The 27,962-nt window shown below is 43.7% G+C and overlaps 1 protein-coding gene across 1 annotated transcript in view; it reads right to left on the reverse strand.

Moving 5' to 3' along the window:
• plcb3 (phospholipase C, beta 3 (phosphatidylinositol-specific)) overlaps positions 1–27,962 on the reverse strand; it is a 57,377-nt gene that overhangs the window by 11,199 nt on the left and 18,216 nt on the right. The window contains exons 2-13 of the mRNA XM_086196712.1: positions 27,863–27,949; positions 11,886–11,954; positions 10,152–10,289; positions 9,724–9,803; positions 9,588–9,641; positions 9,342–9,414; positions 6,851–6,951; positions 6,534–6,700; positions 5,450–5,596; positions 5,191–5,348; positions 4,829–4,911; positions 4,599–4,683 (exon numbers count right to left, since the gene is read on the reverse strand). Coding sequence (XP_086052838.1) covers positions 4,599–4,683; positions 4,829–4,911; positions 5,191–5,348; positions 5,450–5,596; positions 6,534–6,700; positions 6,851–6,951; positions 9,342–9,414; positions 9,588–9,641; positions 9,724–9,803; positions 10,152–10,289; positions 11,886–11,954; positions 27,863–27,949 — 1,242 coding nt within the window. The remainder of the gene's footprint in view (positions 1–4,598; positions 4,684–4,828; positions 4,912–5,190; positions 5,349–5,449; positions 5,597–6,533; positions 6,701–6,850; positions 6,952–9,341; positions 9,415–9,587; positions 9,642–9,723; positions 9,804–10,151; positions 10,290–11,885; positions 11,955–27,862; positions 27,950–27,962) is intronic.

Consider the following 27,962-nt stretch of genomic DNA (forward strand, 5'->3'; position numbering starts at 1 on the left):
CCTCAAGTGGTACACAGAGGAATCACTGATTTTTTTTTTGGGGGGGGGGGGGGTGAAACAAGTCAAAAACATTTTAAAAGAAAGAATACCATCAAAACAGTTAATATTTTTGAATTAAAATAAGCAGTGGTGGATCTAGAAAATTTTAAGTGGAAAAGGGGTGGCAGGAGGTCTGGACAGGGTGGCATGGGATGTCCTCAGTGCAGTATGTGGACATCCCTATATATATATATATATATATATATATATATATATATATATATATATATATATATATATATATATATATATATATATATATATATATATATATATATATATATATATATATGTAATGGAGTCAACAAAGGATCCCCAAAAACACTTTTAAACTATTTATTGTGTTATTGTGCTATCCAAGATGTAGTAGAGTAGATATATAACGCAAAGACAACATGTAGGTATAAATTAAATTAAAGTACTTCAAAAATAAGTACGGTAAAAGTACTTAAGTTGCAGTCCAGGACTGATACCGTCCATCTCTTTTAGTAGAGGTTAAGACAATGCTTGTTAAGCTGTGCAGCAAAAGGTCTCGCGAACAAATTAAATCTGGTATTCTTTGGCTGCATTTCTATATACTGAGAACAGCTGGATTCCTCAGACCATCATCTGCCATGGTTGACCGCAGGTGATTTTATACAGTTCCTGATTTTATACAATTACAGATGAAAAAATAAGATGCGTCATGTGGCACAGCTGAAATTTAGGGTGGGTCCCTCGGCTCCCTGCCGTCATTCTCTCCATCATCTGCCTCTGCTTCTGTCCCTCTTTCTGAATCTGGAACTTTCTCATCTTCATCCCTCACATTCAAGTCTTCTTCTTCCTCTTCTTCAGGTGCCTCTCTCAGTGGCCCTCTTCAAACTCCGAACCTCCTGGTCTCTCTATCACTCTATCTTCTTCCTTCCACTCCTTCTCTCCCCCCTGCACCCTCTCCCCCTCCTGCCCCTTTCTCCCGCAGAATGGAAATCTTCACCCTTTTTTCTCTTCATTGTGGCCTGAGTGTCCAGATAAGAAAATCTCAGGGTTAAAATCCTTGTATTATATTACAAAAGTAGGACCATGAGTAGCAAGTAACTTGAAAGAAGCCAGAGAAGATTACTCACATGCACATAAGCGGTTATGTTTACAGTACTTACTGTTTACTCTATTTGTTATCGGCACAGTTTGACAGGAAGGATGTAACTTGATTAGGGCGAATTGTGTGCAGCTTCATTACTGTCACACTGTCAACACTAACCCTGAAACTTAAGCCCCTGAAATAAGGACACGTTGGATTCGAACATGACAGCTTTGATATCTAAAGGTTTCATAAACTGCTCTCGTGGTCACTACAGGCGGATCAGCTGACCGAAGAAATCAATTTTGGCGAGTGGAAGTGGACTAAGTTATCATACTGTGGCTTGACTTGAGCCTTGTGCGTTAAAACACTGACAAAGTCGGGCGGATCAGTCGCTTGCGTCTCCCTCGTGTGTCTGATACGGACACGCATGCCAGCGCGGAACGGGAGGCTTGTCACATGGACTCCGCGCGTTTGATGCAGGGGCATAGCTAAGTATTTAAGGGGCCCAAGATTTATATCATTACATAATTTATTTTTGTTAGTTCATCTTTTATTTCAACGCTTTGAGAGGCTTTCTGACATCGTGGGGATTTGTTAGATCTAGGATGTTTTTTTTTTAAGAACATCACGGTTGAGGGGAACTGGGGAGGCTGGAGGAAATCGTAGATCCCAGCTATCGTGATGAAAATCAGACATTGCTTTTGAATTGTGGTTCTACAGCGTCATTTAAAAGAAAAAAAAAACAGACTAATGAACCTGGCCTGAACAAAAATGGAAAAAAAAAATCGGAACTTAATTTTGGGGGGGGGGGGGGGGGGGCATAAACTTTCGAGGCAATCACTAAGATTGAGGGATTTCTGCACCCGTCGACAGGTAATTTTGCCCGCGCCTCATTCGCAAACTGCTCCAGGTGTCTCAGGTTTGAGGGGTGCCTTCTCCAAAGCGTATGTTTCAGCTCCTTCAGCAGATGTTCGATAGGATTTAGATCAGGCCTTAGAGAAGGCTTCTTTAGAAAAGTGCAATGTCCTGTTCTTAGCCATTCTTGATTCTGTTTTTTTTAACTGTGTGTTTTGGGTCATTACGCTTTTGGAGGACCCATATCCTGCCGCTGAGGCAGAGTTTTCTGCCACTGGGCAGCACATTTTGCTCGAGAATGCCTCGACGGTCTTGAAATTTCAGATACGGACACCATGTGCCGGACGCAGCAAAGCAGCCCCAAAACACAACAGGCCACCTCCATGTTTCACAGTAGGTACTGTGTTCTGTCCTTTGTATGCTTCATTTTTGTAACGGGTATGGGGTGGACCCCAATGCAGCACAAATGAACCAGGTTTTCATTCTTGAACTGTCTTTATTTGGCAGGCTGGAGCTGCTACCCAACCGGCCAGAGGATGGCAGCAGAGGTCTGGATTCAGGTGAGAACGGCAGGTAGGGAGTGGGGAGCGTGGGACTTGAGAGCAGGTAATTGCCCAACAGTTCTCAACTGGCTGAACGAGTGCAGCAGAGGGGAAGTAGTCCAAATTCACTGCTGACGGGGATCTTGCTGGAAAGTGGTTTGAACAAGGCCTTGGTGTGGGGCCAGACCTTGAGTCGGAGTCGGGAGGGGGCTGACGTCACCCGGGAGGGGAGCTGGCGAGGTGAAGCAGTCAAGGTGGGTCTCTTGGTTGAGCGGGAACAGGCTGAGAGCCAACCGGTCACAGGCAGACGAGGAACAGAGATCAGGCAAGCGACACTCATAGTCGGGGACAGAAGGCTGGTGGGTTTGCCGGGGTGGAGATGAGAGGCGAAGGTTGGAAGCAAGTCGGGTCGATACCGGGTAAACAATCTGGAGAGTGCTGGAGAGTCAGGCATGAGAGCGAGGACAATCTGGCAAAGAGTGAGTGGAGTGAAGCTACATATATACTAGCATGACTGGAGATGGTGAGCAGGTGAGAGCAGTGGGTGAAAGCTGTTGAGCTGCTGAGAGGTGTGACCGAGCAGCAGAGCAGGAGAGGTGGCAGAGCAGACTGAGTGTGAGAAGACCTGATGAGACTCGCCAAAGAAACATCAGTTTTGTCTCATCTATGCAAACGACAGTCTCCCAGGCGCTTGGTGCCTCGTCAATTAGCATTTTGGCAAATTCCAGTTTGGATGTTTTAATGATTTGCTTTTGACAACGTTGTCCTCCTCAGTCGACCTCCGTTAAGTCCACGCTGGCTCGAACGGTGACAGATGGTGCAATCTGACACTGACGTACCTTGACCTTGAAGTTCACCTCTTAATCTCCACGGAAGTTGTTGTGGGATCTTCCGTTATCATTAGATACGAACCATCTCTTCCATTTGTCATCAATTTTCCTCTTGCGGCTGCGTTCAGGGAGGTTGGCGACAGTCCCGTGGGCCTTAAACTTAAGAATATGTGCAACTGTAGTCCCAGGAACATCAAGCTGCTTGGAGATGGTCCTGAAGAGGCTCAAGCTGCCACCCGTAGCTCCACCTGCTCACGTCCCCATCTGTCCATCAGTCTCTCTCCTTTCTCTCTCTCTCTTTATCTCTTTCCTTCTGCATATCTGTCTTCCTCCATTCTCTGTCTTTGTCTCTGCCCCTGTTTTCCTGCTCTCTTTCCTCCCAACCGGTCAAAGCAGACGTCCGTCCCCACTGATCCTGGATCTGCTCCAAATTCCTGCCTGTTAAAAGGAAGGTTTTGGTCGCCGCTGTTGCAGGATGTGCTTGCTGATGGAGAACTGTTGGGTGGAGGTTCATTGAAGGAGTGTGGGACTGGACCTGCTCTACTGGTAAAGAGTCATGAGAGAACTTTGGTTGTGATTTGGCGCCGTACAAATAAAACTGACTTGACTGTGAACATCCTTGTCTAACAATTCTCCTGACGACGAGCATGACAGACTGACCGATGACAAGTTTGAAGTCAACTGTGACGCTAAGTACACAAAAGTACACAGGAAACCTTAGTTTAACAACCCTATGGTCAAATTATTTTCAATCTTATCTCAGAGCCAATTTCATCGTTTTTTTTGTTTTTTTTTAAATGATCCTGTTGAACCACAGTTAAAAAGCAGTTTCTGGGTCCCGTTATTTAATTTTTTTGGTCTTTTTTTTTGTTTTTTTGTATTACCATAATTTTTGTCAGTTTCAAGTTATTCCAGTGACCGTTGAGGGATTTTCTTTCTTTAGTGGAAACCAACATTTTTATCCACGAGGGTACTTAAGTACCTTCAAGTGCAGACGGAGTGCGAATTAATTTTAATTTAAGAGGCGAGGGCGCTTGGTTTGAAAATGTCACTCCACCGGCTTGAAAACGGCAGCGAAGCTTGCGCTTGATGGAGCGCCAGGTCTTGACAAACTTATCCTTGAGATATTTAAGTTGGTAGAGGGCACATCAGTGTTTACTTATTCGCATCTAGACATGTTCAAGCCATGACTGAAGTAAAATGAGGATCACTCTGAGACATGTTCCTAATATTTTGTCAGCACTAATTCAGATACATGGTTATCAGTCTTACTGGATATTTCTCCAGCGGATCGATGAGCAAGGCATCTCCAAATATGGTCCTGCAGTATTCTGCCATCTTGGCTTGCTGCTTGGCCCTGACAGAATAAAGGATTCAGTTAATTTATGATTTAGATAAACTCCTCATAAAGAACCAACAGGACTTTTGTAGCTTTCATGCCACAGCCGTTGGAAAAAAGTAGTTCTTTTGCACATATTTGGAATCACACACACACAACTTACGAATCGACGTGGTTTTCAAAGGACAGGATGAGAGGGTATGGCGAGGTCTTGAAAGCGCTCTCAGCTATCGCTTCAATCACTTCCTGCAATCAGAAGAAGAAAACTAAAGCAGCACATCTTAAAAGGCATTCTAAAACTGCTCTCGTCTTCACTCGTTCGGTGTTGTTAAATGACAGCTATAATAAAGACACTCATTAATACTGAATGTGGGCGACGTGTTTCCGTACATCTGAACATCTCGACTGCTGCACTGTCCATGGAGCCAGAATGAGGATGCCCTTTTACAAATGTAAAAACAAAAAAAGAATGGAGAACACAAACGATTTCAGCTAATACGGCTGGTGAGCTGATGCAAAACACACCTTGAAAGGTATTTCAGTGGTCATGGTGAACCCGTGGGTGATGTAAGGCTCCTCATCTTGTGGTCGGCCCTTCCAGCAGTCCAGCTCAACACAGCGACAGCCGGTGAGCAGCACCTGCCTGTACATCTCCACTGACGACAGGCCAGTCAGCTGACCCACTGATGGGACGGACCGGACGGAGGGAAGAGATGAATTTGAAGTACCGGCGATAAAGATCGAGCGTGTGCGTCGTGTCCGCATGATGTGTAGGTGGGTTTACCTGTGAGGTATGTGTTGTGTGAGGAATTGATAAAGTAATGCGACAGAGGTTGGTTCATGTCATCGATGACGTCCAACCTCTCTGGAGGTACGATGCTGTTTTCCTCCCCTCCCAGGTACCTGGTGAATGCCTGCAAACTGATTTGGTCTGGGGGGGGGGGGGGGGGGGGGGGGGCAGAGACGTACAGAAGTTTATTCATAAAACAGTTGATCATCTATCGGCTGATGGGAGTCAGAAGAGTGGATGTAAGGGCAGATGTGAGAACACCTTTTTGGGACAAGAGTGAAGCTACAAGTTAGCCATAAACAGAGAGCTGAAGTGGATGAGGCATCATCTTACACATTTGGGCTTAAAAATACGTCCTGGCAGAGCGACTCGCGTTCCCAAGGGTTCACTTTGACCGCCCCTTACGCACATATTATTATCAGATGCCGCCGAAAAAACGTGAGGGGTGACATTTCCAGAGGAGAAATCTGAATGAAGATGTCAAACTGTTTTGTTTTTGTTTGGTTTTTTTGAATAGAGGACAACATTTGCTTTCATGAAAGGCAAACATGGAAATGATATTAATATCTGAGAAGTGTTACCACTAATGCACCCAGGATGTGTTATGATTTTCAAAGTAAGAAGGCCGCTTAATCATCGTCCCGGGTAAAAAAAATAATTTGAGGAGAACATTTAATTAAAAAAAAAAAAAAAAAAGGAGTAAATTCATCATTTCCGTAGTAAAACATATCCTTTTTTAAAGTCTCATCTTTGTTTTAAAAACACTAAATTATATTTTTGGTCCAAATATTCTCACTAGTATAATCATTTTTCTTTCCCTTACCCTTTTCCACATAAATACGCAAGTATTGGAAGGAAGTACATGACCTCACGTGGAAAAAAAAAATGTGACGAACGAAGTATAAAAAAAAAAAAAGTGTTTTCCAGAAGAAGCGCATAAAGACAAGTACACTTAGGATCATACGGGTTCCCACTGAAATATTCCACGTTGGATATAATTATGCTCCTGTTGGTGCCATTTCAGGATTAGAGCCAGTAAAAAACTACAAACAAACTCCACAAACACACGGGCCCTGACCTCTCTCCAGCTGGCTGCTGTTGGTCTCGTATTTCTCCATGATCTGTCGAACCTGCTCTCTTTTCAGCGGGGGGTACAGCACCTCATTCAGTCGGGAGTCGCGCTGCCTACGGTTGATGAAGTCCATCAGCTGATCCAAAGAGATGAAAGGCTTCCTCTTAGAACCACTGCAGCAAGGAGAAAAGGGTGTAAAAAAAATACTGCAGCCGCCTGTTTGAGGATCATAGTGACTCCCGATGGACACGAGCGCCATTACGGAAGGAATGGTCAGCAGTTTGTGCTTGTGTATTCTGACAGTGTTCATTTGTGTGTCTTACCTTTCCTCAAAAATGCTTTGAATCTCAGGCCGGAGACAGAGACTGTCGAGAAACTTCTGGAAGGCATCCAATGTGAAATCATCGGGCTTTATCCCCTCTGACTGCAGAGAAAGAGCAGTAGGCATGAAATGTCAGTTTATCAAACAACAAGCCATTACTATTTCCCACTGTGATTACGGGCTTTTTATAGACTGAATTTGTTAGATTTGGATTCTCGGTGGAAATATAAGGAAGTAGATGCAGTGAAAGAATGGTTACAGTTTAATTATGTTAACAGTCAGCACCACACACAACTTATTAGCCTACAACACACATGTTTCACCTCTGAATGTAAGATTGCGAACGCAGCAGGCAGAAGCCTTTAATAAAACAAGACACAACATGAGAGACACTGGATTGTGCGGGGGGATTCTTTTTTTTTTTGCCCCATTGTGTTCCTTCCTTTATGCAACCAACAGGGGGCGCCAGACTACAACATTGTGAACAGAAATGCTGAAAGTGCTGTTTGGTTCTCGATTAAGAGACGAGATTGTGCAAAGTCTTGTGACTCCAAACTGATTTTTAGGTAAGATTACACAAGAATAATCAAGACACAAGACACCCTGTTTCACCGAGGAAACCATGCCGATGCAATTGTTTTAAAACACAACTACTCGCAATGATTCGGATGATGAAATGTAATAAAAAAAACAACAACAACAACAAGATTTTCACAAGAAGGTTAAGGACAAGTGCCTATAAAATGTTTTCTTTTAAATGTATAGACGGGAACTTTATTCAGCTTTGAGCAAACACTGATTCACGTCACGGATGAGTTACAATAGTGAAACAGATATGCACGCACACACACACACACACACACACACTCACATCATCCACTTGCCACATTTGACATGTGCTCATTTCAGCTCATGCAATGTGTATATTTTTATCATTTTAGTCCAATTAGAAGTTAGCCTTTAATTTCAGTTCATTATCAAAAATTTCTTTCATTTTATTCGATTGTTTGATTATTTTTACTTCAATTCAACAGTTTATCCATTATCTTTAGAAATACACATTTAAGGTGGTCGTCCATCACACTTGCTAATTATTGCAAATATTTAGAGTTGCTTTTAGCCAACAACAATCTAAAAAAAAAAAAAGAACAGATTTGGAAACAAATGTCTTTTAATTGAACGTTCTGATTTCTTCATCATGCAGCTTGTGACTGAAGGAATAATCAACAATTCAGGATGACTGCAAATTATTATCTTCAAGAAATATAATAAAGCTGTAGTGTCCAGCCATTTCCCCTTGGATAACCTAACCTAACCCTGCATGCACACAAGAACATAATAAAATGTCAAATCCTTACAGGTAAAAGTCAATATCTACTACAGTCGTTTCAAGACATTTTTCAAGACGAAAGTAATTTGTGTTTGAGCCACCGAGCTGCCAATTCGCCCGTCTTTTTTGCGGCTCGGTCCGAGGTTGCAGACAGAGTGCGGCAAATTGGGGGTCAGTTTTAGCCCAGCAATATTCCTCCTCCGGGGGTACACTTATTGCCGCCTCAGCTGCTGTGTGAATCCAACCCGTCAATGTGCCGGCTCGGCGTGAGGTGGGCGGAGGTGTCGATGATGACGCAAACTCGTAAACATTACGCTCGCCGCTTCTCCTGCATCACCTCAGAGGATGTCAACACCGACGCTGCTGGCACCCGGAGCGGCGAACTGCTGTTTTGAAACTTACAGACTCGGGGCTGAATATTCTTGTATGAAAAGGTCGCGGAGGAGCTTGGTCACCGGAAGACGGAACGTCACCTGCAAGGTGAAAAACTTACGAAAAAAGTACCACCAGGTCTGGGAGGCAAAGGGAGGTTGGACAGGGACACTACCAGGTTTTGCCAGACTGTCACGGGGATGAATATTCTCCCGACGCACATGTTGAACGCCACTGTTCAGGCGCAACTTCGTGCTGCATGTCACGTCACATGTTTACGCCCACACAAGTGATGGCATTTTTGGAAGGAGGAATATTACGCCTCCATTACACACAGGCAAGACGGCTAATTCCCGCCTCTACAGGGCCGCAAATTTGGCACATCCTGTGTCTAAAAAGGGCTAAAGTCTCAAGTACCCCCCCCCCCCCCCATGACCTTTGGTGTTGTTTGGGTTCCCCAGTTTGAGAATCACTATATTAGAAAAAGCAGGACAGGTTTTATCATAAATTAAAAGATGTTTGCTTAGCTTGGCTCAAGGGCCTAGGAGCAGCTGACTTTGCTCAAAGGTAACAAGATACCAAAGCTTGCTAATTGCTAAACATGTTTTATCCTGAGAGAGAAAACTCTTGTTATCAGTCGGAACGTGAATGGGACCGATAGACCTATGAACCCCCCTGTCTCAAAGGAGAACAACTGATTTGCAGCATTTTTAACCGACTGGAGTCGTGTATGAACAATCATCTGGGTAATTATCAACCCCTGTGGTCACTGATGGCTTGCGGTGATTACCCGGTTGTTGACGAGGCCACACTGCTCCAGAGCCGTCTCCACCCGCTTCTTATCTGAAAACATCTTCAGAATACTGAAAGACAAGAGAGATAACAGTCGCTGGTCAAGTGGGGCTTTTATCATGATTCAATCACCCACCCCTCACACAGATTTGATTTTTATGTTCGCGATGATCAGAGGTGCACGAATGACCAGAATATAAACAAGAGAGAGAGCAGAAAAACGAAAATGATGAAACTGTCTCACTTTTTCACTGGAATCTTCCCATCTTGATTCACCTGCAGCTTTAACTTTGTGTACCTGGGAGAGGGAGGGGGCAAGAGGCTTTGAAATTCCTTCTCTAAATCATCTTAACATCAAGAGCAGACTCACAAGCCCTTACGCTTTGAGGAGGAAGGTGTTGCGCGATGCATTCTGGGAAAGTATGTTTGTGGCCAGAGTAAACAGTTCCTCTGTCCAAATCTGGAAATACACAAACAAGACAGCCGTGAGAGGACGAAACTCAGCAGTTAAACAAAATGATAAAACAAAGTGACACCGTTTTCAGCCTGCACGCACACACGCACGCGCGCACACACACACACACACACACACACACACACACACACACACACACAGGAAATAACTCCTCTTCACAACTCCTAAACACACATGTACATGTCAACATTGTAAAATGAGTCATCAACATGTAAGCTGAGGAAAGATGAGGCCAAGCGCAGAACGAGGAGAAGAGGAAAGGTACGAGGAAAGAAAGGGAGGAGGAGAGAGGGAAGTTTATGGGATGACGGTAGCAGGAGTTCCCAAAGTTACCTTGGCCGTGTCCTCCTGCATCGCCTGGAAGTTGAGGAAAGAGATGTTGACAAGGTCGTTGCCTTGGACGACGGTTACCAACTTCCCTTCGACGTTGTCCGCCTTACCGAAGCCAAGCACTTCCCGCAGCTTTGGGTCCTAACACACACACACACACAAACAATTTATGCTCAAATGCTCTGTTGGACATCTGATGACACTTCATATGATGCACACTGAGCGTGACCTCAACACCACCTCTGCTCTACACACTTCACACTCTTCGGCCATCTCGGTCTCCTGAGAGGAGTAAACGCGATGCGTGTGGTGCAGCGCTCTCGATCTAATTACTGAAACAAGTCCCTTTCAGACCTCCTCTTCCTTCCTCACAATTATGAATCCGCGCTCTCGAGCATTTCAGTTAATTATGAAATAAATTAGACAGTCTATCAAGAAAAATCTGGCAAAACAAACCGATGGAAGGGGGGGGGGGGACGACTTGCTTTCTACCAAAAACAGAAACAGACAAGATGTCCCAGATGACTTAACATATTTTATCGGTGTAAAGTGGTCACTAAGCACGCAGATATTTTCTTTAACAGGTTTAGAGACTTCAAAAACGGAGACCTCCACTACAACAAAGCAAAGGTAAACACGCAAAAAAGATGTGTGATGAGCTTTTTGCCAGGAATTAGATACGAAATAATTGGCAAGACGTCGGGTTTATTTTGATCGAATTTACGCGAAAAGAAATATTAAATGTTATAAATAATAACACTTTTTTTTTTTCCCCTCCGCGGTGAAAAGAACATCGCCAGAGCACTGATGTACATGATTTGGGATATTTTTACTCGTGAAAAAATAGCTTTGTTGACCTTGTGTGGTGACGAGAGGAAGCCGTAAATTCAACTGTAATCTGCAACTGCAAATGTCATTCATCAGTTTTAGCAAGCATGGTGGCCAACGGCGGCCTTGCTACTGCATACATCTACAGTAGCAGATCTGAAGCAGAGTTGTGTTTCTGGTCAACTGGTTTAGCCAATTCTATGAGAAGCAAGACAGACTTTTAATTGGCTGTACTTCTTTCGGCAAGCAAGACCTTTTAATTCGGTGGTTTATTGGGCATTGCGCTCCTGAACGTCACTTTTTTGTCACAACACAACCATCAGCTTCAGACCGCGTTTCATCACCATGTGACAGGTCTTAAATTCACTCCATTTCACTCTGTCACTAGACAGTATTCCCAAAGATGCAATCTTTTGATACCTAAAAAAACATAAAATAAAACCCCAAATATTTAAGTGGTTTTAAACAGATCAGCTATCATAAAACACACTTGGTTTGTGCGCCACTAAGAAAGCGCAGCCGGTACAATGATGTGCACGTTGTCAACATATCCATGTGTCTGGGCTGTTTACCAATAATACCAAGCTACTTTAAGAATCTAAGTGGACCAGAGCTAAGCTGTTACACAATGACTTCCTCGCCAACAGTCGCTGGTTATATCATTTCCTGTCTGACAGTCTGTCTGTCAGCCAGCTCATTAGTGCTCTCTCACCTCTGCGGCACCAGCTGACAGCAGACATGCACACATATATAGTACCCTGCACATTTTGGTGACAGTCACACTTGAGCATCGCATTCACGGTCAGAGGACAAAGTCATTAACAGCAGGAGGCGACGGCTTCGTTCCGTCTCCGTCTAGTACACACACACACACACACACACACACACACACACCAAAACTATATTCACCTTTGGTTGTTTGGCAAATTTTCCTGTTCTGGTGTCCCTGATGGTGCTGATGTCCAGAATCTCCACCTCCTGGAAGACAGAAAGACGCCACAAAATTTGTGTCGGCAGCTGATGAATGGATTTGAGTGAAACAAATATTGGATCGCAATGCGATGCAAATTCCACAAACACTGCGGTCATCCCTTCGCTTTCCCTCTGCGCCATCATCAGCTCAACAAACTCCTCCACATATAACTTGTATCCCCACCCCCCAACTCTTCAGCTTCTGACCACAAACACTCATAACTCTGAGCTTTCTCATAATCTTCAACTGTTACTCCTGTTAAGTGCTACATAATTAGAAAATGTTAGCATGCTAACACACTAAGCTAGCAAACGTGCGATTATTTTAGCACGTTGCCATGTTTAGCATTTAGCTAACCCAGCGGTTCAGTAGTTACGGGATTTTCCCGAAGGTAATTTCACGGCCAGATCTGCCGAGTTATTATCATACATTATAGCTGGGCGTGTTTAAGACCACGACAATCGACGCCTACCACAACTGCCGCTTTCACGCACTTTAAACACCGCTTTCCTGTGGAGTTTTCATAGGAGGAAACTCAAACATAATGCTAGGAGCTGAGCAGAACGCATTTCTCGGACACGTTGACAGCTCGATAGTCCTCACATATTTGTGCGTAACAGTTTGCATTTTAACTTCAATGAAATGACCACCTGCATCTCTTATGATTTCTGAAATTTTCACATTTTGTTAAAAAAAAAAAAGCGGTGGATTTCTGTTCTGATGTACACAAGATCCTGATAATGATCCACAAATAACTTTCATAGAAACTTTGAGCTTTCGCTTCGTTAGCCACCGTTACACACCTTCACATTTGCGACAAAGAATGTAACCTGCAGACCAGGCACTGACAAAAGTGCAATGTTACGACTCATTAATCTTCAGTTAGTATTATATATTTCATATATGTTATGATTTTTTTTTCAAATAATAGGATTAAAAAGTAATAATAAAAAAAGAAAACCTCACTCTGGGAGCATTTAAAGCGATGTGCAGGTTTGCCTTTGTGGACATTTTTCATGACTATGCATTCTCTGAAACATATTTTTGGAAATAAATATGGAGAAAACAAACAAACATATACATCCATGTCAAAATTAGCCAGTCCCTAACATTTATGACAAGCTGTGCAGTTTGATATAACGTAAACCAATATCAAATTAAATCAATATTAATCAAAAGAGATTGTTCTCGGTCAATCCACATATACAGGTGCTATTTTTTAAAAAAAAGTTTTCCATCAAAACACCGTCTGTCTTAAAAATACCGATACTGACTTTCATCCAGATGTTTGCTGGAACGTTTATATTAAAATCTGAATCAGAAGTGTACTTCAGTGGGTCAAAGTCCAGCTTCTTTATGGGAGAAGCAGCTGCCAGGGATGTTGACCGACAGCTGACAGAACTTTTATTTAGGATGTCTAAGAACGAGACAATGAAATCCAGGCCAGTGCAGATGTGACCCCCCCCCCGGCTAAATTGTCTGCTCTGTTTTGCCTTTCCCCTCCCTCACTGTCTTTATCGCTGACTCTTTCACTTATCTTTGGGGCTGATTTTGTGTGTCGAATGATGTAACGCACAGCAGGCACACGCTGGCAAGCCCGCAGAAACACAAAGAGAGACGATCGCAAAGGATGTGTGCGGCATTGTAGCGCGTTGGGATCGATGGCGTTCAGAAAACAGTTAAGTGTTGGAGAGAAAAAGTAGCACCGCATGAACATGAGAGGGATGGAAACGAGGAGGGGAGGGGTGAGGCCATAAACCGAGCCATAAACACAGAGGAGGATGCTCTGTAAATATTTGTTTAGCACTGTGCTCATTCCCTTAGCGTTCTTACTTTATCTATACGTCACCAATCCCACAACGTAATTTCCTTGCAGAGAAACTTGACGAATATTTCAGGGCACGATGAATGAACGTACTTCACGTCAGTTACTTGAATAACATTTAATTTTGAACGTCTCTCTCTCTGTTATTCTTTGTCTCAGCCTGTGACTGTTCGTCAGATTGTAAAAGGTCTCCGCGCCTGTGTTTTTCTCACGTTCTGGCCGCTCTGTTTTTTTCTGTTTCCTCTCCAAAAGCAACAAAGAAAAAAGCAAACCCGTAAAGTCATGGACTCTGGTATTGAAACTTGTCTATCTTCCTCTTTCACTTACTGCAACTTGATTTCCCCACAGGCTGTCTTCTCCCCTACAACTGGTCCAAAAAAAAAAAAAAGGGTCGCAATACAATTAAACTCCATCTCAAACTTTGTCCTCTGATTGGCCTTTGGAGAATAATTCATTTCTTGAGGGAATCTTTCTGGGTATGCAGGACGAGCGCATATGCACATGCACACGCACACACACACACACGCACGTACAGACCCCTTCCTCCTGTTCCACAGGCCATGGTTTCATTCTGCTATTGCCATGGTGACTCCTTGGAGACCTCAATACTACGACTCTGCCCTCGGCCAGTCTCTGACAGTCAACATTTCTCACTGGCTGGCAAAGTTAGCAACACACACTCGCAGAAGCATGCAGGCAAATCCCCAAACATGCAGGTCCTGGCTTGTGAAACATTCTGACCTGTTGAGAAAGAGAGTGAGTGTACGAGTGTGTAACATGCGTGTCATTCTGAGAATGACACGCATGTTACACAGGAGCGTGAGCGAGTGAATCTTCACTTAAGACAAATGTGTCAGTGTGTGATCTCAAAAGAATAAAAGTGTGTGAGTGGGCGTGTTCTGGTTGTGGATCTAAGCGCTCAACAGGGTGCATGTGTCTGTGTGAAGGTCGGCCATTTCTGAGAGCACATTCCTAACATATCCGGGCCTTCTGCTCAGTTAGCATGTGTGTGTGTGTGTGTGTGTGTGTGTAATATTTAGCTAGTCACTAGAGCTGCAGTGGCACTCCGTTCATCCCTCAGTTCAGCCCGCTCCATCAGCTGTAGCCTCATTCGCGCTCTGAACACGTTCTCCAGGAGTTACGCTGTGATAAATGCCATAATGAACACTCAGCCTACCTCAGGCGCTTCCTTCATTTCCCAGAATAAACTCCTACATTCAACTGATTGTTCTGCACTTGCTAGCTGAGATAAAGTACAGCCCACCCTTTACTCAAAACAAAGCTGCAATGCATTCAAGTCATAATTCTTTACTGATTCCTAGGATGCCGTGAACTTTATTTCTTTTTAATTTGAAGCCAAAGATACAGTCATTCAATGTCTTATGACTGAACAGTAGAGACATTTTAGTCTGATAAAGCAGCAAATCATTATTTGATAGTTCTTCGAATGAAGGTTTCGGGGAAATTGTTTTCTCAGCTGCTTGTTCCAAGATCAGGAAATGACTTGTGGACCTCGGCTTTTGAGACATGGAGCGCTCAGAAGAAGAAAAAAAAAAGGAAGTTCTAACCACCATGGCAACGAGGCAAACTTCTCGACCGAAGATTACGTGGTGCATTTGAAAGCAGCAAAATGGACGGCTGTGGTGATATTGTTTTTGGAACAACGGATTCCTTCCGAGGTCAACAGTGAAGACTTTTCCAGTGTCACTCACTGAAAACTCGATGGAAAATCCTGTGCACGGCAATAAATTGAAAAAAAAATTGAAAACACTTCAAGCGTTAGATACTTTGCTGCTGTACTGCACTGAAACCACAGAGTAGTGTAACTGATGTAACTGATGTTGATGGATATTGTGACTTTTGTGTGAGAAAAGCCCAAAGGTTTGTACCTTCCCATTCATTGTTTTTTCTTTATTTTGACAGCGCCGCAAACCCTTGGCCTTCTCTCAATGAGCTTCATGATGTCATCCCCTGAAATGGTGCCAGAGTGCCAGTTTTAGGCAGATATTTTGCCTTTTTTTATATGAAAAATGTAAAAAAAACAAGGCTGCACTGGTGGTGCAGTGGTCAGCACTGTGGCCTCACAGAAAGAAGGTTCCAGGTTCGAGCCCCGGCTCCAGCACAGGATCTTTCTGTGTGGAGTCTCCATGTTCTCCCTGTTCCTGTGTGGGTTCTCTCTGGTACTCCAGCTTCCTCCCACAGTCCAAAGACATCAAGAGGGGACGAGGCTGATTGATACACTAAATTGACCGTAGGTGTGACTGTGAGTGTGAATGGTTGTCTGTCTCTATGTGTTGGCCCTGTGATGGACTGGTGACCTGTCCAGGGTGAACCCCGCCTCTCGCCCGTTGACGCTGGGATAGGCTCCAGCCCCCTCGCGACCCTTAATGTGTAGGAATAAGCGGAAGATGACGATGGATGGATTGATGTAAAAAAACAACAACAAACAAACAACAAAATCGGCCAATATATCGATCGACGGAATTTTTTTTAATATCGAAATCAGCACTGGCTCAAAAAAAATCCATATAGGTTGGGTCTTAACACACACACACACACACACACACACACCAACGACACAAATGACATCAACTCACTGATACACATCACCAGGATCGAAAGCAATGACGTCAGCATGGCATTGGGACTCCATAAGTGCGGTCGAATGGTACTGAACAGAGGGCAGGCAATCAGAACAGATGGGGTTGAACTACCAGAAGGCAGCATTACAGGTGTTCAGGACAGCTTCAAGTACCTCTATGCTGTGTGGAGTTAAAAAAAAAAAGAAAGAAAAAAAAGTACAATACAGCAAAGGTTAGTTTAGATTTGTCCATGTTTAGACGCGTTTAGATTATGCTTACATACACTTTTGTCCATTCTTTCCATCATTTCTTCGGTGAACTTTCTACTTCCCCTCCTCCCTCCCATCCTGCAACTCTCCTCCATTCATATTATCAAGATAAAAGAACTATGGAAGGTCAGCAAAACAACCAAGGGAGCCACCACTCCTTTCCTGTGACGTGCATGCATGTGCGTTTGAAAGATCATCGCAGCCAAATATGTCTTGAATGACCAATCAAAGCTACAATCAAATGGCGCACAGCGATGTCACATCGGAAGCTGATCGTCCCTGATGGAGCGGAGTGGAGAGGTGCGGAGTGAAGGAAAAAAAAAAAGAAGAAGACCTTCCAACTATTACATGAGCGCAGCAAGAGCATATGCAAAGTGTTTAGCTAAAGCAAAAGAGTGGAAAGCATGAAGCCGTCTCCGTCACCTCAAATTATCTCCTCTTGCGTGTATCAATTCAGTCTTATTCTCCCTTTTTGTTCCCACTCTGTTGTTCCCTTTAGTCATTTACATGTTCCAGTCCTTTTGGTCACCCAAGTTTGTGTTACATGTCAAAAGGTCTGGAGAGGAACTAAAAAAGAAGGAGTGGTACACTCACAGCCAACATCCTACATGATTTGTAGTCTATGAAACAGAAGAATGGACAGAGAATGTTCGATATATGGGGGAATCAAAGATGGAGAACAACACAACGGGAGGGAGAAATAATGTTGATCTTAATGTGCACGCGGGGATAAAAATACATATCAGATTAAGAGAACCACATCCATGAAATGCAAACACATATATCAACAACATAACACAAACAGAGCTGCTATACCAAATGTCTCAAAGGACAAATAAATACAGGCTGGAAATGAGCAGGCATACACAAACTCTCAAAGAAAAAGTAGTGCCTCTCGTAAATCCTTCACAAAACGCAAACACATATCAGCGGATATGAACTCGCTACACAAAATGCATTTGTGCAGCCACATGCAGATTTGCTACAACAGTGAAACATAAAAAAAATCAAAAGAGGGACAACTGACTTTTTAATTCAAAGAAAATGATTTTGGGAGTATCCTTCAAGAGTTACTGACACGTTTCAATGCTAAATATGTAGCGAGGGCATCAAAGACTGAACCAAGTTCCATTCCAAACATACCCTCTCTCTCTCATTGTCTTCCGCTTATTCCTTTCTATCAAGGGTCACGGGGGGGGGGGGGGGGGGGGGCTGGAGCCTATCCCAGCATCTACAGGCGAGAGGCGGGGTTCACCCTGGACAGGTCACCAGTCCATGGCAGGGCCAACACATAAAGACAGACAACCATTCACACTCACAGTCACACCTACGGTCAATTTAGAGTATCAATCAGCCTCGTCCTCTCTTGATGTCTTTGGACTGTGGGAGGAAGCTGGAGTACCAGAGAGAACCCACACAGGAACAGGGAGAACATGCAGACTCACACAGAAAGATCCATGCTGGAGCAGGGACTCGAACCCGGAACCTTCTTGCTGTGAGGCGACAGTGCTGACCACTGCACCAGTGGTTAGGCTTCCGGCAGATTCTCACCAAGAGTGGTTTCATTGGCCAAAGTAATGAGAACAAATACTGCGTCGTGTACGCAAACCACAAGGAAACAAAAACACATTTTGGAGGAAGCATCTGCTTAGACAAAAGACTTGATACTGAGCTGTGCATATCGGTTCTTCATATCGTGTAGAAATGAATACGTGCGTATACATGCGTGAGTGTGAGCGAGAGAGAGAGAGCGGGAGAGAGACTGCCCTGCCATGTGTACTAACAGATAATGTCAACAGAACAGAGCATGTGACCTGGCAAAGTAAAGAAACCAAAAGAGATGAGAACAAGGGAGGAAGCTCTCACATTATCGCCTGACACACTCGACTTCCCCTGCAAACCACTCATGTGGTGTGTGCGCAAAAATTACCTCCAGTGTGTGTGTGTCACCTTATTCCGACTTAAACCCTTGCGGATTTTTGACTTTAACCGGGGAGATGCCTAAGTGGCAAACGCTTAGATTTCTGCTTCTACGGAATAAAAATCGCGCCAACATCAATTCAGCTAGCTTGTTTAACACACACACACACACACACACACACACACACACACACACACACACACACACACACACACACACACTAGAAGAACAATTACAAGCTGCTGCTGGCTACTGCATTTAACAGGCAATTTACAGAAGTACCTGCACACGTACAGACAAACGAACAAGACAACAGACAAACACACTCAATACTACCGGTTCTACAGCGCGTCAGTGGAGGAATATATTACCCTTCAGAAAATCAACCACAAACCATCTTGCTTCACAAAACAGCAATTTGAGGAATTCATTTAACACTTCTTACATGTAGGCAAGGTGAATATTAAGCTAAAGCCAGGAGGATCTCAGAATTTTTTAGTATTGATAACCGAAACTAGTTCTTGGCCAGAAAAGTAATACTTAAGTACCTAATTCCCTTCAAAAACAACATATTTTGAGTCAATCAATGAGCCTCAGAGCGTTGAGCAGTCATTTCTATAAAGCTCTGGACAGAGCCAGTCTCATGGTTTCTCCGTATTTTCTTGCCTTTACGCTAAGCTAAGTTTGTAAACTCTGCGTGGAGAGCTTATAGTCTTCGCTATTGTTTGCATTTGTATATAAGCTCTCAACACAGAGTTTACAAGCTTAGCTTAGCGTAAAGGCAAGAAAATACGGAGAAACCACAAGAGCTTCTTTTGATAACAGTATAAGCCACCGTTCTGGGCCGAATACATGAATGTAAGTAGCACCGAAAAACATCCACAAAAAGACAGACCACACAAACAAGCATGAGCAAAAAACATACAAACATTAGGTGCTTGTCCTCATACTTGGCATGGGTGATGAAGAGTGGTCATGCCCTTGCTGTTATTGCTGTTATCAGTCAACCTGCCAGCCAAAAACCTAGGAGGATGTGGGCGCACGAAACAGTGCACCTGAGGACGTCAACACGATGAACTGATGCCCGCAACACACAGTATCCCAACAAAGAATGTCCAAGCGAAATGCCCGATTGGACTTTTCTATCTCACAAAAAAAAACCCCCAAAAAACATGTTAAACTACTGATTTCTGTCAATTATTTTACAAATTTATAAAGAATTATTAACACATGTTCGTGAAAATGAAATGCTAGTTTGTTTAATAGGCCTTCTTAAAGCCTCATAAAGGATGCAGGACCCCCCCTTTGGTCGTAAGTGACACATTAATGTCGTGTTTCTTTGAGTTCTACGTCCTCGACCAAGTGTGTGGAATCAGTTCATTCCGGTAGAAGCAAAATGCGTTGCTTTTTTTGGTCAGTTCAATTACATCCCGAAGGGGAAAATACCTATAGTCTGTGAGCACATCCGGTATTAAATTCAGCCTGATATCATCCCATCACTGCTGAGGGTGTTGACGCTTGCCTTTAAAATGTGTCTCCACATGCATCTCCCGTGATTCGAGTTCACTGTCCCCTACAGTGCGCAAAACATACATATATATAATACTTCCATTCACGAAGTTTTATTCTGCAGATTCACCTAACCTTACCTAGTTATTATAAGGTAAATTATTTACGAGGCGCATGCAAATTATGCTGCTCAGAGCCTGAGCAGACTAAACATTTATTTGTATCTGTGGATTGCGTGGATAAACAACATCCATCTTGTTTTAGTCGGATGTCGTGTTTGAGCAAGAGTGAGCAAACAAGAACGAGAGAGAGAGCGCGCGCGCGTGCGAGAGAGAGAGATCAGCCGATGTTCAAGGGACATTTGCTCTTTCATGAGATAGCAAGTATCGCTGCTGGCAGTACTTTACTTGTTCTTATAAACCGGAGATTAAAAGCAGAGGATACGACAAAGGATGGTTACCTGCCAAAGATGTGAGTTGCAGTCATAATAATCTCTCTCGATGAGCTTTTCATATGTTCAGGCGTAATGGTGCGCTGTCCTTCACGTACTCGGAAGTTGTATTTCCACTAAAGCAAAGGACATCAGCCGATTAAGGTGTCCTTTAACGTTGCCCAGAATGCATACGTGTACACAGTGCTGAAATAACGGGGTCACATACGGCCCAGACCCCCTCTGAATATGGTTTTGTTGATAAGATCTAAGGATGCACTGAGGGCACACACCTGGTACTAAGGTTGACCACTCGTGATCGGATTGCTCAGGACAGGCTTGAACTCCAGGTGTGCACAGGGCCTAAAACCCTCTGGCGCGAATGACATGACCTGAGAACTTTGTTTGAGGGAGGGCCAGAAAGAGAAAGAGGAATCTAGAGTGAAGGGGAAATGTTGGAGAAGTTTGGGTGAGAGTTCAGGCAACATCAGCAACAAGAATCCCCAAAGCCCCATCTCCCCTGTCTGAACAACTTCCTGCCCACGTTCCCATGCCAACAGGAGAAAATAGGAGATCAGAAGTGTTGTTGCAAGAAGTTGACTTGAAATAACACCTGAGAGGGAAGACCATTTGAGAAAGTGCATCGAGAAGATTAAAAAGGGGATGGGAGAAGAGGGGGGGGGGAAAGAAGATAGAAAATGACAAGGAGAACGAAAGGATGTAGAGATTATCGAGGGAGGAAATATCATCCTTTAGTTTATACTGAGAGGAATAACTTTTGCCTCAAGTGTGACAGCTACCAGCTGGCCTGAGACAGAGAGACACAGGGGGGAGAAAAAAAAACGGGGTGAGAGAAAGACTAAATGAGGATGGATTAAAGGTGAAGCAGGGAGGGCATCAGCCAAGAACAAATGTGTGAAAAAGAAACGACGAAATAAAACAAAGTAGAAAGGAGGATTAGGAACTACAACAATTTATCTGACAAATAGTTCAGTTCGCTTTTAGTCGTCTGTGCCCGGGTAGGTCGGTGATCAAGCTGCACCATCGGTACAGAGGTCGAGCGCGGAGTTTCTCATCAGATGCTGCTCGTTACAATGACGCTGCGTAAACTCTATATTATGCTTTTATGTCAATCTCTGGGATTTTACTATACGTCTCTGGGATTCCAATCCCCAGTTGGCCAAGGGAGAAAAAAAAAAAAAAAAAGTGTCTCTAAAAATCACTCTCATTTGAGGAGTTTAAAAGCGAAAAGGTAAGGGGTTTTGTAGTCCAGAGGAGAAAAGTCTAGGGCTGTAATGTCCCAGTCAACTGGTCGATTTATTAGTCAATAAGTTCTGGTTCGACCAAAATTCTGATTGGTCGATTTTTTGCCACGTTAATTGCATCAGGAGGAAAGTACCAAGTGCTAATGCTCCTCTGTTCAGTCTGGCTCTGTGCGCAGGAGAAATGATAGCGTTGGTCAGTTAATATAACGTGACAAAAACAATTGTCTCAATATTCCTCAACAGGTTTTGTGCTGATAGTTGATACAGTATGTTTTCATATATAAAATTAGTTGATTTTTAGTCGAAATTTGAGGGCTTCAGTCGACCAAGAATTTCTTTGGTTGATTACAGCCCTAGAAAAGACACACACACACACACACACACACACACACACACACACACACACACACACACACACACACACACACACACACACACACGGCAGGATTAGCAGCAGGGTGTAAGCATATGTTGTAGCAGATGTGTGGATTTGAGACGCGCGTGTGGATCTTGTATAACCCTCAGCCGCTGGCAGCCACTTTGCATTTCACCTCAGCACGACTGACCTCCACACCAAGTTGTGAAGTTATACTAAATGCACTTGCGAAGTGGATACAGTTTTTCCCTGAAGCAGTCACTGTGTCGGGGGGGAAGATTTACTTTGGTAATTTACACATCAACATCAGACACACAGTAACAGGAAATACAACAGGAGGCAGAACAGAGCGACCGATGCTGGAAATTCCCACAGACATTCATTTTGGGGGTGTAAAACATGTCACGATCTGGCGAGATATGAATTGTTTGATTAAAACTCAGAACAAGCCCACTTTTGACCACAACAATTGGTGACGCGGGGGTACATTTCTCCACGAGTCACCCGTGTTACAACTAAACCTGACCTGTACGTTGTGTAATTTATTCATTAATCTCAAATTTATTTTATTTTTTTTTACCAAATTCAACCTCCGTCTACCCCACTTGATTTATGCCGGGAGCGCAGCTGATAACTGATCACTTTCCACTGATGAAACGCCACAGAGAGAAAAAGACAGAAAAGGCGGACGTGAGTCAAAAAAGTCAAAACACACCAGCAGAGACATTATGAGGACAGGAGCGTGGTGACAAGAAACAGACGGACGTAAGCGCAAAGAACGAAAATTGACAGGTGGAATGGATAGAGGATATTGGAATAAACAAAGGTGACAGCACAGAAATTCAGACGGATGTATAAATGGAAACAGAGAGGAAATTAAATAAAGCAGATTTCAGAGGAGATGAATGATGATGATGAGACACAAGAAAAGGCTACAAAAAAAATGGTTCTACGGATGTTAAGTTTCAGTGCTTTTCCATTATGAGGTTCGAATCATCTGCAAGTCTCTGCAGGCTCAAATTACCCATAAAACCCCTTATTTGTACTCTTAACTTTGAGACGCTTTTAATGAAGGGACTCACTGAAGTTATCAACTCTGTGGACGAGAGACTCCTCACGCTCGGTCGTCTTCAGCTCAATCCCCGCGGAGGCTGAGCCGTCCAAATTACAGCACAATGTAAGTGTTGTGTCCCTTTCACTTTCCACTTCTTTCCTTCAAGCGGAGCATTAATTAAATTCACAATATATGAAGCAACACTTTACCCCCCCCCCCCCCCAAAAAATTACCATTACCTCTGCTAATGTTTTAAGCGGGTTTCAAAATTCCAAGAATATTCGAAGCAGGAGACTTTCCAACAAACTCAAGAATATATATCTAAAAAAGGAGTAAAATCCAAATTTGGGAGGAATGGCTTCAAAAGTCCTGCAATCGTATGCAAAATGCTAGTGTATTAACAGTCCGTACGATGAAAATACACTTAGTATAAATTACCTAAGATTGTCCAGTTTATTCCTGTCCATTGACTTGCGATGTACTCACAATAAATCCCTATGGAAACTGCCAAAAGAAAACAAAAAAAAGGAAAAATCCCTTAACTCTTGAGTTTAACATCTCTGAGAAAAAATGTCAGAGTTTCTGATCCTTTTGAACATTTTATGGAAACTTTCCACCACTTTGCATCCTTTTCAGGATGACACAAAAACTACTCCATTACCATTTTTTTTAAAAATTCTGGATTCACTTATTCGTCATGCAGGGAAAGACAGCTTCTTGAATTCAAGGCATCTTAAAATATCCATCGATCCGTCCAATTTCTATACCGCTATTCGTTCAGAGGCAGGCGGGGCGGAGCCTATCCCAGCTGACATTGAGTGAGAGGCAGGGTTCACCCTGGACGGGTCGCCAGTCTGTCTCAGGGCCATCAGGAGCAATTAGGGGTTCAGTATCTTGCTCAAGGATACTTGGACATGGTCACCAGGGGAAGTGAGGATCGAACCAGCGACCCTTCGGTTGCTTGACGGCCACTCTCCCTCCGAAACAAGCCGCCCCTTATCTTAGCAAGATCTTGCAATATCACAATGGTTAATTCATCTAGGAATGATCATTTTGGGTAAAATGTCCCTTCATATCATTGTTGACACTAAAGGTTACTGATCATCAGTAGCCTGAATTCCCCAGAAGCCTACATGCACAAATACTGAACACATCGGAGTGGGAAAAAAAAAAAAAAAAAGATCAAAATTGAAGCTACAATTCTTTTTTAAAAAATAATTGTATATTTTTAAAAAAGCAGAGCAGTGACAATAATAATAATTTAAAAAAAGGAGAAATATTTTGGGTCTCGCTATTCAGAGAAATGGGTTCCATCCAGAATCCCCTTGTCATATGCATAAAACTGGTCTCATTAATAATAGCTGGATATCTGTGTTGCCGTGTCCTCTTTCTTTTCGGCTCAGCTTCCAAATCTCCAGGGGAACCACAAAGCTGAGTTAAACCTCTGAGGTTGCTGGAAACACAAGCGCGTCACTTTGAATTAGGACTTGTGGTGCATGTCTATACATAAAGGTGTTCTGATATTCACACGGGTAGTGCGGAGGTCCAGATTTTCTCAACCTGCGTCACTGTCGGAACTTGATACGCAGAAAAGCTGAAGAAATACACGTCACAGCTGACATTCCCATTTTAACTGGCCTAGCGGCCAGGACGTTACTAAGGAGTACTACTTTTTTTGTGTGTGTGTGTGTGTGTGTGTGTGTGTGTGTGGTCGTCAGTGAACGGTGTTTTTGAACAGTAGGCGCAGTCCAGCACCAGCATTAACATAAATGAAAAGCAGTGAGTAAGTAATGAAAGAAAAACAAACATTGTGGCATGTCAGGCAAAGGAGGTGACGCCAGCATTTCGAGGGAAGGACACAGATGTTGCACTGGCCTTCAAGATCAAATTTAAAAGGGCATTATGAAAATGAATCATTTGCATGTGCATGTCAGAAACATATCACATTCAGTTTGAGAGATACTGAATGACGGTCAGGCTTCGGTGACTTCAAACAGGGTTCTTTGTGAGGTTCTATGGCCCCGTGTTACAGTACAACTCTTGTTTAAAGTGACACATTCATCAAAATGTGATTTTGCCTTGTAGGCAAATAGGAGCGCGTAAAGACTTGTTTTTTCCTGCCTGCATTCCTCTTGGTGACCTACGGCTGCAGAAGGGGCCAGCGACATATATTTAGCTTGAAGCTAATGCTGACTGATGGCTTACAACTGCGGCAACAAAACAACGGCGAAACTGTCCAAAAACAACAGTTTACAAACTCTCGAGCGCATCGTCTCTACCTGTTGTTCGCCACGAGACACGACGGGTTTCAAGCTGAACCTACGTGGTTTGACCTTCCTTTCGTCTGGAGTCGCAAGGACAACATCTGGGAGAGAAAAAAACTCCTTTGTGAGCTCAAGACACCTAATTATGAGTACAAAGTATCCCTTTAGAGCCACGTATATAAGCAATGAGTGTGTAGACGGGCTTCATAATGAAAAGAATTAACTGGCGGTCTTTGCTTAATAGTGTCACAGTTGCACCTCAGGCTACAAATGGCCTATTATCTGAGCAACACACACACACACACACACGCACGCACACACACACTGGCACTCTAGAATAACTTGAGTATTTAATTAATCCCCAGCCCACATGCTAACACAGGGGACGGAAGATCAAAGCGGTGTATGGCCCAGACTTATGCTAGACACGCACACACACTCAAATTTGCAGAGAGAGAGAGTCCAGTGATAGTACTGGCTATCAACAGGTCATTCCATACATGCCTTCTGGGTAAATACACAGCCCAAAATAAAGTGGAGGTGCAGGAGACAATGAGTAGAGAGACTCGGGGGGCGGCCGGGGGGGGGGGGGGGTGAGAGATGGTCATGGAGGGATGTAAGGACTTAATTGAGCTGCCCTGAAATGTCATTTGATCCGGGAGGCCTCACAAAACGTTCTGACCAGGCCAACTTCACACAGATGTATAAATACAGAGGATGGATGGTTGAACGGAGGGATAACAAAAATAAGTGGGAAAAGACGCACAGTGTCTTTTAAAACGTGATTTGTTTACGAGACATTCTACAATGAATATCATCTGAGTTTGACATTAAAATAAAACGCCTGCTCTACACAAACAGAACTGCCTCCAAATCCTAAAAACCCCACATTACGCTGACTCACTGCCAGTTGCCTCTGGCCTATTATGTCTACTAAATGCTCAGAATGTAAAATTTAATATGGCTGAACTAATGGCTAAAGCGTAAGCACCAAAAAAAATCAGGAGCCCGACACACAGATGGGAGGGAAAGGGATGAGGAACTAAAAGGATTAAGACCACAAAGACATCAGTTGGAGGAACAACAGAAGGAGAACAAGGCTGGGAGAAACTGACAAAAACAGTTTTGGCTGAACTAATTGATAGGATCAATCCACGGTAAAAGACCTACGGAGACAACAGGAGGAAATTGAGATGGAGAGCCAAAATAGCTATGTGATGAATTTTCAATTAACAAATGGCGCATTAAAAATCAATTTGTGTTTGATGGTGTCTATTTTTGTTGTGAGGAACTTAAAATGAGCAATAATCCATTTGGCCTACTTTGATGATTTGTGTGGTTGGGAGTGTGTGTGGTTTGACTTAAGTCACTTTCAGGGACACTCATCCATCCATCTGTTTTCTACTGCTTATTCTGTTGAGGGTGGCGGGGGGGTGGAGCCTATCTCAGCAGCCTTCGGGTGAGAGGCGGGGTTCACCATGGACAGGTCACCAGTCCATCACAGGGCCAACACATAGAGACAGACAACCATTCACACTCACAGTCACACCTACAGTCAATTTAGAGTATCAATCAGCCTCGTCCCCTCTTGATGTCTTTGGACTGTGGGAGGAAGCTGGAGTACCAGAGAGAACCCACGCAGGAACAGGGAGAACATGGAGACTCCACACAGAAAGATCCTGTGCTGGAGCCCAGACTCGAACCCGGCTCCAGCACGGGACATCCAGACATGTTAAATGGGAACCACATGCGCTAACGGTGACAACAGCTGTGTCATCGATGGTGAAAAGCTAATATTCAGATGAGTGGTGAGGGTTAGGATTAAGGGAAGTACGGGTTAGGGTAAGACAGGTTTTACCCTGGTTGAATATGGCAGTCCTCTTGTTTACTTGCATGGGGATAGTGAGTGGGTTTTATCTTTAGAGGGTCATGGTGCCCATCCCAGAAAAGTCAAACTGGTGTCAACTTGCAGGAAACAGCAACCTGACATGATGTAGACAGGAAGAGGCCGACGGGAAGAGGCACTTTATATGGTTTACCAAGTAGCACTGTATCATCCTGCTGTTACAGGGAACATGGAATAGAAACTGATCGCAGCCGTTACCCCCTCTCCTGAGCAAGGAAACAATCCAGATACAGGGCATCCGTTTCCTACCCTGAAGAAAATGAGACCAATCGCAACCTTCTGGAGTGGGAGGTTACAGTTGACAACTTACATCCCTCAAGCATCCAATGCAATGACACGCCCACAACACCGCACAACTGCTATATCCAGGTTTAGCTTTCAACCAGACTGCTAGCCTAAAAGACTTTATTGTACCTCCATGTACTGTATATACCCTTGACTTTACTAATTTGTGTGTGTGTGTGTGTATGTGTGTGAGTGTGTGTGTGTGTCTCTGTCTGTCTGTCACTCACCAGGTTGGACCCTCCCGTCCAGTAAAGAAAGAATCCATCTGGGTCAACTTTCAGTGTTACCAGGGTGGGGGGTCCACTGTTGGGTTCCTACAATGGAAAT

Source organism: Aulostomus chinensis, chromosome 24 (assembly GCF_037954235.1).
Source record: "Aulostomus chinensis isolate RoL2024-O1b breed Wild chromosome 24, RoL_Achi_v1.0, whole genome shotgun sequence".
Taxonomy (NCBI): domain Eukaryota; kingdom Metazoa; phylum Chordata; class Actinopteri; order Syngnathiformes; family Aulostomidae; genus Aulostomus; species Aulostomus chinensis.